The sequence below is a fragment of the Sander vitreus genome, chromosome 15 (genome assembly GCF_031162955.1).
Source record: "Sander vitreus isolate 19-12246 chromosome 15, sanVit1, whole genome shotgun sequence".
Taxonomy (NCBI): Eukaryota; Metazoa; Chordata; class Actinopteri; order Perciformes; family Percidae; genus Sander; species Sander vitreus.
The window spans coordinates 24,457,193-24,474,022 of record NC_135869.1 but is presented as its reverse complement, the minus strand read 5'-3'; the positions used below and the strand labels follow the sequence as shown (position 1 = coordinate 24,474,022).

At 40.1% G+C, this 16,830-nt stretch overlaps 2 protein-coding genes across 2 annotated transcripts; both read left to right on the top strand.

Moving 5' to 3' along the window:
• Nucleotides 1-827: 827 nt before the first annotated feature.
• Nucleotides 828-16,312, top strand: LOC144530743 (GTPase IMAP family member 8-like). The gene is made up of 4 exons (XM_078270451.1): nt 828-1,109; nt 3,624-4,585; nt 11,436-11,565; nt 14,041-16,312. The coding sequence occupies exons 2-4, from the start codon at nt 3,626-3,628 to the stop codon at nt 15,003-15,005; spliced, it is 2,055 nt and encodes a 684-aa protein (XP_078126577.1). The 5' UTR covers nt 828-1,109; nt 3,624-3,625; the 3' UTR covers nt 15,006-16,312.
• LOC144530452 (uncharacterized) lies at nt 6,442-9,928 on the top strand. Its single transcript, XM_078270035.1, has 2 exons — nt 6,442-6,608; nt 8,045-9,928. The coding sequence occupies exons 1-2, from the start codon at nt 6,468-6,470 to the stop codon at nt 8,924-8,926; spliced, it is 1,023 nt and encodes a 340-aa protein (XP_078126161.1). The 5' UTR covers nt 6,442-6,467; the 3' UTR covers nt 8,927-9,928.
• Nucleotides 16,313-16,830: the final 518 nt, after the last annotated feature.

Sequence of the window (16,830 nt, the reverse complement as noted above, 5' to 3'; positions counted from 1 at the left end):
CTTGATTTGTTTAACACCGACTTCTAAAGTCTCTCATTAGCTTCAGCTGAACTCTGTAATGCATTTCTGCACATAAGAAGGATGGGGGAACACATTACAGGTATTACTTCGCTGCCAGTATGGACAGGAGGAACAATTACAGCAACCAACCAACCAACTTATATCCATGTGGGTTTCATGTATTAGAATGAATAAAATGATTTCCCCACTAGATGGCGCTTTCTGTCTACCAATGTGTTTTTGGTCAGTCAATCGCATTTAAGATTTCATTAACCTTCTCAACCCTAGTTAGAGTTAGAACACATTTAAGTTTTCCCGTCGACCTGCACCTTGTTGTTTTTCTGGGTCAAAATTGAAACTTTTTTTTAAACGTTTGGTCGACTTTTCCACCGATGTTTTTGTCACTTTTCCCCCACGTTTGAAGCTTTTCCCGACATTTTTGTCACTTTTTTCAACGTTCTTTTATGAAAAGTTTTTTTCAAATGCTATGAAATTGAATACAACTTGTAAAGAGCGTTATATGGAGCTATCCACGTTATTTCTTTTGAAAATTTGGTTGAAATAAACAACAGGTAGGGAATATCCATGGTCCAGTTTTAACATACAGTAGCCTATGTGACTTTCATTTGGTTTGCATCAATTAACAACCAGTTTCATTTTGTACCATGAATGCACCGTAGTTCATTCATGGTGCAACAGTGTTACTGTTTCAAAGACAAAAGTTGTGCGTATTTTGATGCCGGAAATCCTTTTCAGACTCTTGAACCTATACACGTGTAAAACTTTACCTTTTTAAGCCAGGTTCCTGCCATGAGGTTCATGTAAGGTTCCTTACATTTCCTCTGCAGAGTTTCACTTTCAATTTTACTCCGCAGCGGAAGGGAAGGAAAGCTGGAGAGTGGGCCAACCCAACGAAGAAACTTTACCAAGAACGATCAGACTTCTCAGAAAGTTACCCAGAAAGTGCTGTAAACTCTAACATCACTATACAGACACGGTAGTTGGCAGCTTGGGTGAAAACTGCCCTGACATCGTGTCTAGTTCAGAGCATGTTAGCACGGCAGACCTTCCTGCGCAGCGTGGCGAAGAGCAGTGGGATCTGGGGGAACGTAAGTGTGAAAATGAACTCTTAATTCAAAACTCTTTAAGTTAGTCTCTCTGTTTTTAGCTGACCATAAAGACAAATGCCACATTTTAAATAACCTGAACTTTACTTGAGGCTTTTAACTTTGTGTCATGGGACAACCCACCACGTTGTTACTCAATAGGCCTACTGTATTTGTAGTGTAGAGTTTGGACTGTCTCCCTTCAGGTCTAAAGCATCAGTGTTAATTGTGTTGTCTTCCCGTCGACCTGCAACTTTTTGTTTTTTCTGGGTTAAATTTTAAAAACTCTTTTTCTCATAAAGTTTTTTTTATTTTATTCGATGTTTCTGTCGGTTGACGTTTTTGTTCTTTTTTTGGGGGGGCCTTTTTCGGACTTTATTTTGACAGGAAAGCTGACGACATGAAAAGGGAGAGAGAGAGGGTGAATGACCTGTAGCAAAGGGCCGCAGGTCGGAGTCGAACCCGGGCCCGCTGCGTCAAGGAGTAACCCTCTATATATGAGCGCCCGCTCTACCAACTGAGCCATACAGGCTCCTTTTCCTGCTTTTTAAAAATTCTATTTTTTTTCTTGTATCATTTTTTTCCCCTCCAAAAATGCTATAAAATTGAATAAAACACACAAATTCAATGAAAGTAGTGAACTGATCATTTATTTTACGGAACCATCCACGTTATTCTTTTTTTTGACAATGTAGTTGAAAGAAACCCACATTTTCTGATATAGAAACTTTTTTGAAAACGGGTCAAATGTGACCCGAGGACAACAGGAGGGTTACGCTGATGGTTAGTTTTTTTTTTGTCTTTCTAAAACTGAAGTTTCTGCCTATTAAGCAACTCTGAAGGCAAACTAAGTAAAACGAAGGTCCTGTCACCTCATGTCCTATTGTTGTCTCAGTTACACTTTGGAGCATAAAGGTTCTGGCATTTTATCTGTTGCTGGCATTACTCCTCTGCTGTTCTTTGTGTATAAAGCTTTTTAAGTAAATACTGTTAATTATAAAAATTATATATATATATATATATATATATATATATATATATATATATATATATATATATATATACCGAGGGTGCTTTAATGACCTGGGTTGATAGTTGGGATGAAGCCATCCAGTTCAGGCTCCTTAGTGATCTGAGGAAACTCTGTGATCATTTGATGATTCCTCATCAGACCATTTCAGCTGTGTAGAAGCCATAACAATACATATGAAGAAACACAAACTCAATAGAATGTCTTGAATGGCGCATCAACATGTTAAAACATACAAACATAGAACTTGATTGATGATGTTAACAGTGTGGTTTTCAGTAAATACGGTATATGCCTAACCAAAATAAGTGATAAGGATGATACAGGTAGGTACTGCTCTCTCTGCTCTTGTCACAAAAAAAAACGTAATACCTAAACATTTAAGGCTTAAAATGTCGTAGTAAACACCTCATTTTGGCTTATACACCACTATATATAATGCAGCACATTAAGTGTATGAAGGGCACTTACTATATATTAACATCAGCAAGAAATGTTGAACATTTTTTTGTATTTACGACAATGTAAGTGCAACAAACTGGACACTGGAATAATGCTAACTGGGCTAATACCAGACCAATCTAAAGTTATAACCTTAAAATGTTGACTACATCTATACTGACCAGACCGAAAAAATCTGCCAATATTAGCTTATTGCAGATATAATTTTATATTGGTCCAACCTGTATATATATCACTATATACTAAGTCACTAAGAAATTTCCATTCCATTATAGACAGAAAACCAGCTGATCTGAGTGGGTGGCTGATCTTAAATTCAATATCTACATTGCCCATTATCAGCAACCATTCATCCAATGTTCCAAAGGCTCATTCTGTTTACTAATCTGATATCATTTTACAAGGCTAACTGATAAAACATTGGAGAACCCTTTTGCAATTATGTATGCACATAATGTAATCTGAAAACTGCTGCCCTGGTTAAAAAAAACAATGCAACTGATCTCAGCTGGTATTCTGTCTATAATGGAGTGGAATGGAAATTTCTAAGTGACCCCAAACTTTTGACCGATAGTGTGTGTGTGTGTGTGTGTGTGTGTGTGTATATATATATATATATATATACTGTATATGTCGGGTGATTAGTGACAAACTGCAGAAGAAATTGCAGTCCATAAGATGCAAATAAGGTTTGAGGGCATTTAGACACAGCGTCACGGTTAGCCTACATAGTTTGTTTTTTACACTGTAAAATGTTCAGTGCTGTATCTTCGTCACAATTAAAAGAAGAGAAAGAATCAAGGAATTCACGTCAAGATTGTTTGTAAAGTTTATGTTTGAAAATATTACTATCCGATTTTTCAAGCTCTCCGCATTTGCCTAAAGAAATCCAGTATTGGTTGGGCTATAATGATTAGAAAATCCAAGCAAATATGAGAAATGAGAAAACAATGGTGGCCAAAGAAAGAACAGCAATTTAATTGTGTATTGTCGAGTAAAATGTTTCCTATTTGTTGAATTCACAGAGATGGAGCCCTTGAGGATCATGCTTCTTGGGAAGAGTGGGGTAGGCAAGAGCTCGAGTGGGAACACCATCCTCGGGCGGACGGTGTTTGTATCAGACATGAAGCTAAAGAGAGTCACCAATTTCTGTGAAAAAGAGACTGGGACGGAGAAGGATGTGCCTGTCTCTGTGATCGACACACCCGGCCTTTTTGAGACCATAAAAACCAAGGAGGTCATTGTGCGAGATATTCTCAAGTGTGTCAAACTCCAGGAACCAGGCCCTCACGTCTTTGTGCTAGTAGTCCCCGTAGGACGGATGACTCAGGAAGACCAAGATACCAACACACTGATCGAAACAATGTTTGGCCCGAGGGTGTGGGACTACACTATCGTGCTGTTCACGCATGGGGATCGCTTGGGTGGGAAAACGATCAGCGATGTCATCAAGGAGAGCGAGGACAACCTCCGCAACTTCATACGCAAGTGCAGCGGCGGCTTCCATGTCTTTGACAACAAGAACCCGGAGGACCAGGAGCAGGTGACGAGCTTCGTGGCCAAAATCCACACCCTGGTGGCCCTGAATGGAGGCAAGTATTACAGCACGGACCTGTATCCCAAACATGAGAGGAAGATTAGGGAAAAACAGGAGAGCTTACTGACGGAGAGAAATACTGAGATCAGCCGCAAGGAGAATCAGCTGAAGGAGAATTTCCAAGGGCAAGAGCTGGAGGCGAAGAAGAAGGGCCTGTGGAGGAAAGAGGAGGACAAAGCGAGAGCAGAGGCAGAGAAATACATCCGCAATACCTACATTTTGACTTGCATCCTCGTCGTGGGACTGATACTGGTAATAGGTCTTGGTCTTCTGGCATCAATTGTGGGGGTTCTGGCAGGGATTGTGATTGCCACTTTGTATTTCTTCAAGGACTCAGTTCTTCGAATGTCTATGTCTGCAAAAATACGAAAGAAAGAAAATCCAATAGGCGTGCTTTGAGCTAGGGAAGCGTTAGCAATCAGTCATCCAGTACTCACGTCTGTAATAGATGTTCAACTGATGAGATGGATTTTATTTCAGAGAAATTGTTTGGAAAATGTTTGTCTTTAATGTGTCAGTTTATATTTCGAAAAGTAAAAAACACAATTTGTTTTTTTTTGTAGCTTTCTCACTCAACTCAACTGTAACAATTTGCTAATAGATGTTATGTTTGTAGTAGTCTCACATTGCCAGACCTTCCTTCACAGCGCTGCGGAGGAGGGTATGGCGAATCCACAAAGCATCCTTGGATGGGAGAAAAACATGCTCTGGTTTATTGGCATTTCTTTAAACCAATCACAATCGTCATGGGCGGTGCTAAGCTCCACATGGCGCCTCTGCAAAATAGCCTCGGGAAGGAACTTGTTTTGGTGGAAAATGTGTACGTTCAAAAGTTGTTTTAGTTGTGCGAGAGAAAACTGAGATTGGACAGATAGTCTAGCTAGCTGTCTGGATTTACCCTGCAGAGATCTGAGGAGCAGTTAACCATAGTCCTTAGAAATCCACCCGGGTTTAGAATTCCAACACAAAGAAAGCGAAAGGAAATGGACATGGGCAAAAATACAAAAATACGTAAATCTGATGGAATTTCCTACAGCACCCGAGCAATCCCGGAAGTGGAAGGTCGTGTATATAGACTATGTTTGAAGTGGTATTTGGTGTTTTATCAGCAAGTCTAGACATAAAGAATTAATATATTTACTCGAGAAACTACTTTGTGTAGTGTAATCAGTTCTGTATTTCTTTCAGTATTCTGCTAAAATACAACACATTGCTAATTAAATTTAAAACAAATTCAATTATAATTTCCAACATTCTTTTATTGAGCTAATTGAATGTTGAATTGAATATTAAAGACACTTCTAAAAAAAAAGAATGACAGTTACATTTTAAATTGCAGTTTTCTATGGATATTTTCTTTCAACTAACACAAAACATCTTTGAATGTCTTTCGCGATATGTTTACTGCGCCAGTCGATATCGCGATGACGATTACAAAAAACAATACATTGTGCAGCCCTACAATGGACTATATAAAACTAGTTTAGACAGAATCAATCAATAACATGTCACTGCTCTCCTCTTTTGAGGGACAGCAGATCGAGGTATGACACTGGTTTGTGATTTTACCAATGGTTATTGTTTATTTAAAAAAACTGGTGATTTTTGAACAAATGTAATGTTTTTCTGGTATTGTCTACTGCAGTCTTGTGAAACATTGTACATGGACCTAATAAACAGACAATTGCATAATGCATGGTGTGTTGGCTAAAGTGTTGTGCTGTAAACCAGAGAATTAGAATAGAACAGGTGCCGTGCACCAGTCATAGCAGCCAGAGATGCCTGATGAGTGCTATTGCATGAATGCATTGTTAAAACGGTGCATTGGTGCAGTGTACAGTAGCCTACATAAGACTTAAGGCCCATAGTCTAGTTATATTTTCCCAACCAGACAGTGGTGTAGTCTATGTGATACTCAGGTATACGCAGTATACCCACTTAAAAAGGCCCAATGACACGCAACAACACACTTTCCATTATATTTTATTTGGAATTGTCATCTGTGTTTTTCTTCTTCACATAGCTAAATAAAGGAATTTCCACCATAAATTGGTGCATAAAAATGAATCCAAATACAAGAAATGAAGTAATTATGCTGAAAACTTCCCTGGGGAAGGACACCCAGACCCCCCCACTATGATATGCCACTCCTCCCCCAAAGGCAGATTCTGGCCAATATCCAGTTCAGTGTGCCCACTAAAATACATTAGACTACACCACTACAACCAGATGTGGCATGTGGGATTCTCTCATCTAAAACGATGCACATATTATGGAGATGGCCTCTAAGGGGCACGTGCTTCCTGTCGAAAAGATCCGTCGCAAGTGGAACAATCTCATTGTCACATACAAGAGGGTTAAAGACCGCAGCCGGGAGACGGGACACGCTAAAACGTCCTGGGAGTTCTTCGATGTAAGTCTACGTTTTTCTTTCGACCACTCTATTTCCCCAAAATGTTGGATTAAATATGAAGGGAAGGACTTCATCTGTATAGCACATTTCATACACTAGGGCAATTCAATGTGTTTGAAAATATCTGGCAAAATACTTCTTATAGTTTCGAAATGATTTTGGGGCAAATTTGGACTTGCAGCTGACTCGGGAAATGGAACTGGATCAGGTCTGAGTTCTTACCCAGAAACCAAGTTCCAACACCAAACCATGTTTCCCCATGCTGCCTGCAGTTCAAGCAGATGCTTTTTTGAGTTTTATAAAGAAAGTTATAATAAATCAGCTCAAACATCCCACTGACAGACTATTACTTTCTACTCTCCTTCCAGGTCTCCCATTCCCGTTTGCTAAACCCCACCCTCCAAAAACAGTGATTGTGCAATCATAGCTTAGCAACCAAACAGCAGGCCTGCCAAACTTTGGATATCTCCACATGTTGACGCAGTGTACATAGTGAGAGTGATAGTCTGCATCAAGGAGTTTGGAGGGCGGTGTATATCTTTACAAAAAAGATGAGTTACATCACTTACAGTAGCATGGAACCTAGTGTATGAATGGACTGCTCTGTCATGGGAACGTGTGTGTCACTACTGCCGAGAGATCAACTGATGGTTACCCGATCTGGGTGCCACAAATAATAATAAGTTTATTTGATATAGCACCTTTTACGGACAAAGTCACAAAGTGCTTCACATGATCATTTTTTCAGTGCTCATATTATGCTCAGTTTCAGGTTCATAATTGTATTTAGAGGTTGCACCAGAATAGGTTTACATGGTTTAATTTTCAAAATCATCATATCTTTTGTTGTACTGCCCATTGCTGCAGCTCCTCTTTTCACCCGTGTGTGTTGAGCTCTCTGTTTTAGCTACAGAGTGAGACATCTCACTTCTGTTCCATCTTTGTTGGGAGTCGCACATGCACAGTAGCTAGGTAAGGACTACTAGCTAGTCAAAAGCAGAGTATGAGGGCGTGCCATGCTAGCAGCTAGGCGAGCATTATAACGTTTGTTACAAAGTTTTCTGTTGGAGGTGGTAAGTCCCTTTGGGGTGGACTTTGGACTTTTTCACTTTGTAAACCTATTACATGCACAAAAAAGATATATAACACAATAAAGGAAAGGGAAAAAGCCAAAAAGCAGTAAGACCCAAACAGTAAATGAGAAAGCAAAAAAGAAATAAAATACCAATGTAAATAAAAGATTACTGTAAAAAAACGAGACAAAAGCAACTTTAAACAAGTGAGTCTTCAGCTGCTTTTTAAAAGTAAGACAATAGGAAGGGCGGTCCACAGAGTCGGAGCCACCACTTCAAAGGAACGGTCACCTGTAGTAACTTGGGTTGTTCATTTCCTCTCTCCATCTCTTTTTGTCTTTCTTTTGTCTTTTCTTACACTAGCTGATGGACGCCACACTCTGTGACACTGTTGGCACTCAGATCGTCAACACCAAAAGAAACAAGGGCAGCAACACGGTTTCCACTCTGCCTGGCCCTTTGGCAAAGATCGCTGCCAAACCACAAGTTCTGCCCACCACCATCATCCGCCCTAATGGGGACTTTGCTTCCACTGGTGGGGTGGACTCAGTGGGTCAGGGAGCCGTCAGCAGTCAAACCATCAGTAGTGCTGCGGCCATTACCTCAGTGACTACAGCCACCATGAGCCCGACACATATTTCGGAGCTCAAGCCCCTGATCGTCCTCAACAGTGACATTGTTACAACCAGCATCCATCCAGCCACCATTGTGCCATCTCCATCTTTTATCTCCTCGCCTTGTTTCACAGAGACAGCTTCTACTTCCCCTTCCCTTGGCTCGACTGGCAACACAGACCTCAACACGTCGCGCTACGTTGGCCGCAAAGCTCCATCATTCTCATCAGGCGTCGTCGCACCCTTTCGCCTTAGCAACGCGCCGCTCGGCAACAATCCCAGTCTCCTCGGCCTCTCCTCCTCTTTCATCCCTACTTCCTCTTGTCTCACTTCTTCCATTTCCACCTCGTTATCTGCAACATCCGCGTCTGGAACCGAAGGAGAGAACGAGAAGGGAGGCGAGGAGCGGGGCAGCGCCACTTTGTTCCAGGAGATTCTGCAGCGACAGGAGGAGCAGGCCTACCTGGACCGAGTGGCTCGCCGCAGGGTGGAAGCCCGAGAGAAGCGGCGCGAGAGGAGGGAGGTACGGATGGCAGAGTCCCTCGGCAGGATAGCCACCGCCCTGGAGCTGCTCTCCTCCAAACAGGACACGGTCATTGCCCTCCTGCAGAGACTGGCTGATCGGAAGTGATGGAGGCTGAAATTAGGGCTGCACATTTAATCGCAATTTTATCGAAATCGTAATATGGACTAGTGCAATCCATCCAAATCGCAGGGCGGGCGCAATATTTGTTAAAGGCAATATGTGTTAAACCATTCTGAATGAAGTATTGTGGTGCTGCGGAGACAGCCCAGCCTACAAATTGTATCTTACAGTCTGAAGAAAAAAATCTTTGTTTGGTACAGATCCTCGCAAAAATCACACTAAAATCATTATAATATTGATATTTTTCAATGAAAATTAGAATAATGATACGAAAATGTTCATTCCCTCAAATATTGTGAATTATGTAGTAATCGCATCCGTCAAAATAATTAGCAATTAGATATTTTCATCACATCGTGCAGCCCTAGCTGAAAGGCCGCAAAACAAAGGCTCTCTAATCCTGAGATCACGCTTATGAAAACTTCTCTCGATATTTCTGCCATGTAGTGACCCAGAGTTCCATATTGCTACTGAGAAGGGTTTTCCTGAACTTAATGTAAATACAATTTTATAAAATAATACGAGCTGGTCACTTTTCTACATTAAGCATATGTGATATACAGTAGGTAGGATTGGGCATCAAGAACCAGTTCCGTCAAAAATTACAATTTCAATGGAATCGTTTTTTTTATTGGAATCGTTTGGAAAAATGTGGCTTTTAATCCAATCATGGGTTCCAAATTGAACATGCGCAGGTTTTGGTTTCCGTAGCAGCCACTATATTTCCAGGCTTGTTGTGTTGCAGCCATGGAGCACAGTAAGTGGCACTCTTATCTGTGAAATAAGCATGTGAGCCATTAACACGCCACCCCTTAAAGAATCTGAATCAAGAATCGATAAGAAGAATCGGAATTGGAATCAGAATTGTCCAAATCAAAAGATGCCCAACCCTACATTATGGGATGCTATTGTTACATGCTTTACATTTCAGTGCATTACATTTCAGCTGCATGAACATCCAATAAAAACGTTCTCTTTGAACCTTCAGCAAGATTAGATTTTGTCTGAGTAGTTTGGAGTAAAATGGATGATAATTACTGTGACATTTCATGTAAAGATGCTAAAAATGATGTCAGCATTTGCTCTGGGCAAACAATCTTTAAACAAATGATTGACAATGCTTTGACGAGGAGAGGTTCACATTTTTTTTCAAGTCTTATTTTTACAGCCAGTACTGATGTGCCAGTACTGATGGAATAATGGAACAGTTTTTTGGTCGATGTAATCGTTCCTCCTCTCCACACTGGCCAAAAAGAGATCTCTTCCTAAATGCATTTCCAATGTAAGAGATGGGGGACAACCCAGATTCCATTTTCTGTACAAAACTGATTTCTACAGTTAAGCAGAAGGTAGTATGAGGCCTTAGCAGTCTGCTTTTTTAAAAAAAAACAAGCGAGTATCTTCTATAGTTAAGTCAGTTTTGTACCAGATTCCCTCCTTGTGCTGTTTCTCCACTGCAGCTCAGCAAGAAAACACAGTTGAAGAAACCAAAAGAGGGGATTTTTTACTTAAAAGACCAAAACGTTTGAAGTTACCCACTTGATTTGTTTAACACCGACTTCTAAAGTCTCTCATTAGCTTCAGCTGAACTCTGTAATGCATTTCTGCACATAAGAAGGATGGGGGAACACATTACAGGTATTACTTCGCTGCCAGTATGGACAGGAGGAACAATTACAGCAACCAACCAACCAACTTATATCCATGTGGGTTTCATGTATTAGAATGAATAAAATGATTTCCCCACTAGATGGCGCTTTCTGTCTACCAATGTGTTTTTGGTCAGTCAATCGCATTTAAGATTTCATTAACCTTCTCAACCCTAGTTAGAGTTAGAACACATTTAAGTTTTCCCGTCGACCTGCACCTTGTTGTTTTTCTGGGTCAAAATTGAAACTTTTTTTTAAACGTTTGGTCGACTTTTCCCCCACGTTTGAAGCTTTTCCCGACATTTTTGTCACTTTTTTCAACGTTCTTTTATGAAAAGTTTTTTTCAAATGCTATGAAATTGAATACAACTTGTAAAGAGCGTTATATGGAGCTATCCACGTTATTTCTTTTGAAAATTTGGTTGAAATAAACAACAGGTAGGGAATATCCATGGTCCAGTTTTAACATACAGTAGCCTATGTGACTTTCATTTGGTTTGCATCAATTAACAACCAGTTTCATTTTGTACCATGAATGCACCGTAGTTCATTCATGGTGCAACAGTGTTACTGTTTCAAAGACAAAAGTTGTGCGTATTTTGATGCCGGAAATCCTTTTCAGACTCTTGAACCTATACACGTGTAAAACTTTACCTTTTTAAGCCAGGTTCCTGCCATGAGGTTCATGTAAGGTTCCTTACATTTCCTCTGCAGAGTTTCACTTTCAATTTTACTCCGCAGCGGAAGGGAAGGAAAGCTGGAGAGTGGGCCAACCCAACGAAGAAACTTTACCAAGAACGATCAGACTTCTCAGAAAGTTACCCAGAAAGTGCTGTAAACTCTAACATCACTATACAGACACGGTAGTTGGCAGCTTGGGTGAAAACTGCCCTGACATCATGTCTGGTTCAGAGCATGTTAGCACGGCAGACCTTCCTGCGCAGTGTGGCGAAGAGCAGTGGGATCTGGGGGAACGTAAGTGTGAAAATGAACTCTTAATTCAAAACTCTTTAAGTTAGTCTCTCTGTTTTTAGCTGACCATAAAGAAAAATGCCACATTTTAAATAACCTGAACTTTACTTGAGGCTTTTAACTTTGTGTCATGGGACAACCCACCACGTTGTTACACAATAGGCCTACTGTATTTGTAGTGTAGAGTTTGGACTGTCTCCCTTCAGGTCTAAAGCATCAGTGTTAACTTGTGTTGTCTTCCCGTCGACCTGCAACTTTTTGTTTTTTCTGGGTTAAATTTTAAAAACTCTTTTTCTCATAAAGTTTTTTTTATTTTATTCGATGTTTCTGTCGGTTTTTTTTTTTTTTTTTGACGTTTTTGTTCTTTTTTTGGGGGGGCCTTTTTCGGACTTTATTTTGACAGGAAAGCTGACGACATGAAAAGGGAGAGAGAGAGGGTGAATGACCTGTAGCAAAGGGCCGCAGGTCGGAGTCGAACCCGGGCCCGCTGCGTCAAGGAGTAACCCTCTATATATGAGCGCCCGCTCTACCAACTGAGCCATACAGGCTCCTTTTCCTGCTTTTTAAAATTCTATTTTTTTCTTGTATCATTTTTTTCCCTCCAAAATGCTATAAAATTGAATAAAACACACAAATTCAATGAAAGTAGTGAACTGATCATTTATTTTACGGAACCATCCACGTTATTCTTTTTTTGACAATGTAGTTGAAAGAAACCCACATTTTCTGATATAGAAACTTTTTGAAAACGGGTCAAATGTGACCCGAGGACAACAGGAGGGTTACGCTGATGGTTAGTTTTTTTTTTTGTCTTTCTAAAACTGAAGTTTCTGCCTATTAAGCAACTCTGAAGGCAAACTAAGTAAAACGAAGGTCCTGTCACCTCATGTCCTATTGTTGTCTCAGTTACACTTTGGAGCATAAAGGTTCTGGCATTTTATCTGTTGCTGGCATTACTCCTCTGCTGTTCTTTGTGTATAAAGCTTTTTAAGTAAATACTGTTAATTATAAAAATTATATATATATATATACCGGGGTGCTTTAATGACCTGGGTTGATAGTTGGGATGAAGCCATCCAGTTCAGGCTCCTTAGTGATCTGAGGAAACTCTGTGATCATTTGATGATTCCTCATCAGACCATTTCAGCTGTGTAGAAGCCATAACAATACATATGAAGAAACACACTCAATAGAATGTCTTGAATGGCGCATCAACATGTTAAAACATACAAACATAGAACTTGATTGATGATGTTAACAGTGTGGTTTTCAGTAAATACGGTATATGACTAACCAAAATAAGTGATAAGGATGATACAGGTAGGTACTGCTCTCTCTGCTCTTGTCACAAAAAAAAACGTAATACCTAAACATTTAAGGCTTAAAATGTCGTAGTAAACACCTCATTTTGGCTTATACACCACTATATATAATGCAGCACATTAAGTGTATGAAGGGCACTTACTATATATTAACATCAGCAAGAAATGTTGAACATTTTTTGTATTTACGACAATGTAAGTGCAACAAACTGGACACTGGAATAATGCTAACTGGGCTAATACCAGACCAATCTAAAGTTATAACCTTAAAATGTTGACTACATCTATACTGACCAGACCGAAAAATCTGCCAATATTAGCTTATTGCAGATATAATTTTATATTGGTCCAACCTGTATATATATCACTATATACTAAGTCACTAAGAAATTTCCATTCCATTATAGACAGAAAACCAGCTGATCTGAGTGGGTGGCTGATCTTAAATTCAATATCTACATTGCCCATTATCAGCAACCATTCATCCAATGTTCCAAAGGCTCATTCTGTTTACTAATCTGATATCATTTTACAAGGCTAACTGATAAAACATTGGAGAACCCTTTTGCAATTATGTATGCACATAATGTAATCTGAAAACTGCTGCCCTGGTTAAAAAAACAATGCAACTGATCTCAGCTGGTATTCTGTCTATAATGGAGTGGAATGGAAATTTCTAAGTGACCCCAAACTTTTGACCGATAGTGTGTGTGTGTGTGTGTGTGTGTGTGTGTGTATATATATATATATATATACTGTATATGTCGGGTGATTAGTGACAAACTGCAGAAGAAATTGCAGTCCATAAGATGCAAATAAGGTTTGAGGGCATTTAGACACAGCGTCACGGTTAGCCTACATAGTTTGTTTTTTACACTGTAAAATGTTCAGTGCTGTATCTTCGTCACAATTAAAAGAAGAGAAAGAATCAAGGAATTCACGTCAAGATTGTTTGTAAAGTTTATGTTTGAAAATATTACTATCCGATTTTTCAAGCTCTCCGCATTTGCCTAAAGAAATCCAGTATTGGTTGGGCTATAATGATTAGAAAATCCAAGCAAATATGAGAAATGAGAAAACAATGGTGGCCAAAGAAAGAATAGCAATTTAATTGTGTATTGTCGAGTAAAATGTTTCCTATTTGTTGAATTCACAGAGATGGAGCCCTTGAGGATCATGCTTCTTGGGAAGAGTGGGGTAGGCAAGAGCTCGAGTGGGAACACCATCCTCGGGCGGACGGTGTTTGTATCAGACATGAAGCTAAAGAGAGTCACCAATTTCTGTGAAAAAGAGACTGGGACGGTGAAGGATGTGCTTGTCTCTGTGATCGACACACCCGGCCTTTTTGAGACCATAAAAACCAAGGAGGTCATTGTGCGAGATATTCTCAAGTGTGTCAAACTCCAGGAACCAGGCCCTCACGTCTTTGTGCTAGTAGTCCCCGTAGGACGGATGACTCAGGAAGACCAAGATACCAACACACTGATCGAAACAATGTTTGGCCCGAGGGTGTGGGACTACACTATCGTGCTGTTCACGCACGGGGATCGCTTGGGTGGGAAAACGATCAGCGATGTCATCAAGGAGAGCGAGGACAACCTCCGCAACTTCATACGCAAGTGCAGCGGCGGCTTCCATGTCTTTGACAACAAGAACCCGGAGGACCAGGAGCAGGTGACGAGCTTCGTGGCCAAAATCCACACCCTGGTGGCCCTGAATGGAGGCCAGTATTACAGCACGGACCTGTATCCCAAACATGAGAGGAAGATTAGGGAAAAACAGGAGAGCTTACTGACGGAGAGAAATACTGAGATCAGCCGCAAGGAGAATCAGCTGAAGGAGAATTTCCAAGGGCAAGAGCTGGAGGCGAAGAAGAAGGGCCTGTGGAGGAAAGAGGAGGACAAAGCGAGAGCAGAGGCAGAGAAATACATCCGCAATACCTACATTTTGAATTGCATCATCGTCCTGGGACTGATACTGGTAATAGGTCTTGCTCTTCTGGCATCAATTGTGGGGGTTCTGGCAGGGATTGTGATTGCCACTTTGTATTTCTTCAAGGACTCAGTTCTTCGAATGTCTATGTCTGCAAAAATACCGTGGCTTTCTAAGAAAATCCAATAGGCGTGCTTTGAGCTAGGGAAGCGTTAGCAATCAGTCATCCAGTACTCACGTCTGTAATAGATGTTCAACTGATGAGATGGATTTTATTTCAGAGAAATTGTTTGGAAAATGTTTGTCTTTAATGTGTCAGTTTATATTTCGAAAAGTAAAAAACACAATTTGTTTTTTTTTGTAGCTTTCTCACTCAACTCAACTGTAACAATTTGCTAATAGATGTTATGTTTGTAGTAGTCTCACATTGCCAGACCTTCCTTCACAGCGCTGCGGAGGAGGGTATGGCGAATCCACAAAGCATCCTTGGATGGGAGAAAAACATGCTCTGGTTTATTGGCATTTCTTTAAACCAATCACAATCGTCATGGGCGGTGCTAAGCTCCACATGGCGCCTCTGCAAAATAGCCTCGGGAAGGAACTTGTTTTGGTGGAAAATGTGTACGTTCAAAAGTTGTTTTAGTTGTGCGAGAGAAAACTGAGATTGGACAGATAGTCTAGCTAGCTGTCTGGATTTACCCTGCAGAGATCTGAGGAGCAGTCAACCATAGTCCTCAGAAATCCACCCGGGTTTAGAATTCCAACACAAAGAAAGCGAAAGGAAATGGACATGGGCAAAAATACAAAAATACGTAAATCTGATGGAATTTCCTACAGCACCCGAGCAATCCCGGAAGTGGAAGGTCGTGTATATAGACTATGTTTGAAGTGGTATTTGGTGTTTTATCAGCAAGTCTAGACATAAAGAATTAATATATTTACTCGAGAAACTACTTTGTGTAGTGTAATCAGTTCTGTATTTCTTTCAGTATTCTGCTAAAATACAACACATTGCTAATTAAATTTAAAACAAATTCAATTATAATTTCCAACATTCTTTTATTGAGCTAATTGAATGTTGAATTGAATATTAAAGACACTTCTAAAAAAAAAGAATGACAGTTACATTTTAAATTGCAGTTTTCTATGGATATTTTCTTTCAACTAACACAAAACATCTTTGAATGTCTTTCGCGATATGTTTACTGCGCCAGTCGATATCGCGATGACGATTACAAAAAACAATACATTGTGCAGCCCTACAATGGACTATATAAAACTAGTTTAGACAGAATCAATCAATAACATGTCACTGCTCTCCTCTTTTGAGGGACAGCAGATCGAGGTATGACACTGGTTTGTGATTTTACCAATGGTTATTGTTTATTTAAAAAAACTGGTGATTTTTTGAACAAATGTAATGTTTTTCTGGTATTGTCTACTGCAGTCTTGTGAAACATTGTACATGGACCTAATAAACAGACAATTGCATAATGCATGGTGTGTTGGCTAAAGTGTTGTGCTGTAAACCAGAGAATTAGAATAGAACAGGTGCCGTGCACCAGTCATAGCAGCCAGAGATGCCTGATGAGTGCTATTGCATGAATGCATTGTTAAAACGGTGCATTGGTGCAGTGTACAGTAGCCTACATAAGACTTAAGGCCCATAGTCTAGTTATATTTTCCCAACCAGACAGTGGTGTAGTCTATGTGATACTCAGGTATACGCAGTATACCCACTTAAAAAGGCCCAATGACACGCAACAACACACTTTCCATTATATTTTATTTGGAATTGTCATCTGTGTTTTTCTTCTTCACATAGCTAAATAAAGGAATTTCCACCATAAATTGGTGCATAAAAATGAATCCAAATACAAGAAATGAAGTAATTATGCTGAAAACTTCCCTGGGGAAGGACACCCAGACCCCCCCACTATGATATGCCACTCCTCCCCCAAAGGCAGATTCTGGCCAATATCCAGTTCAGTGTGCCCACTAAAATACATTAGAC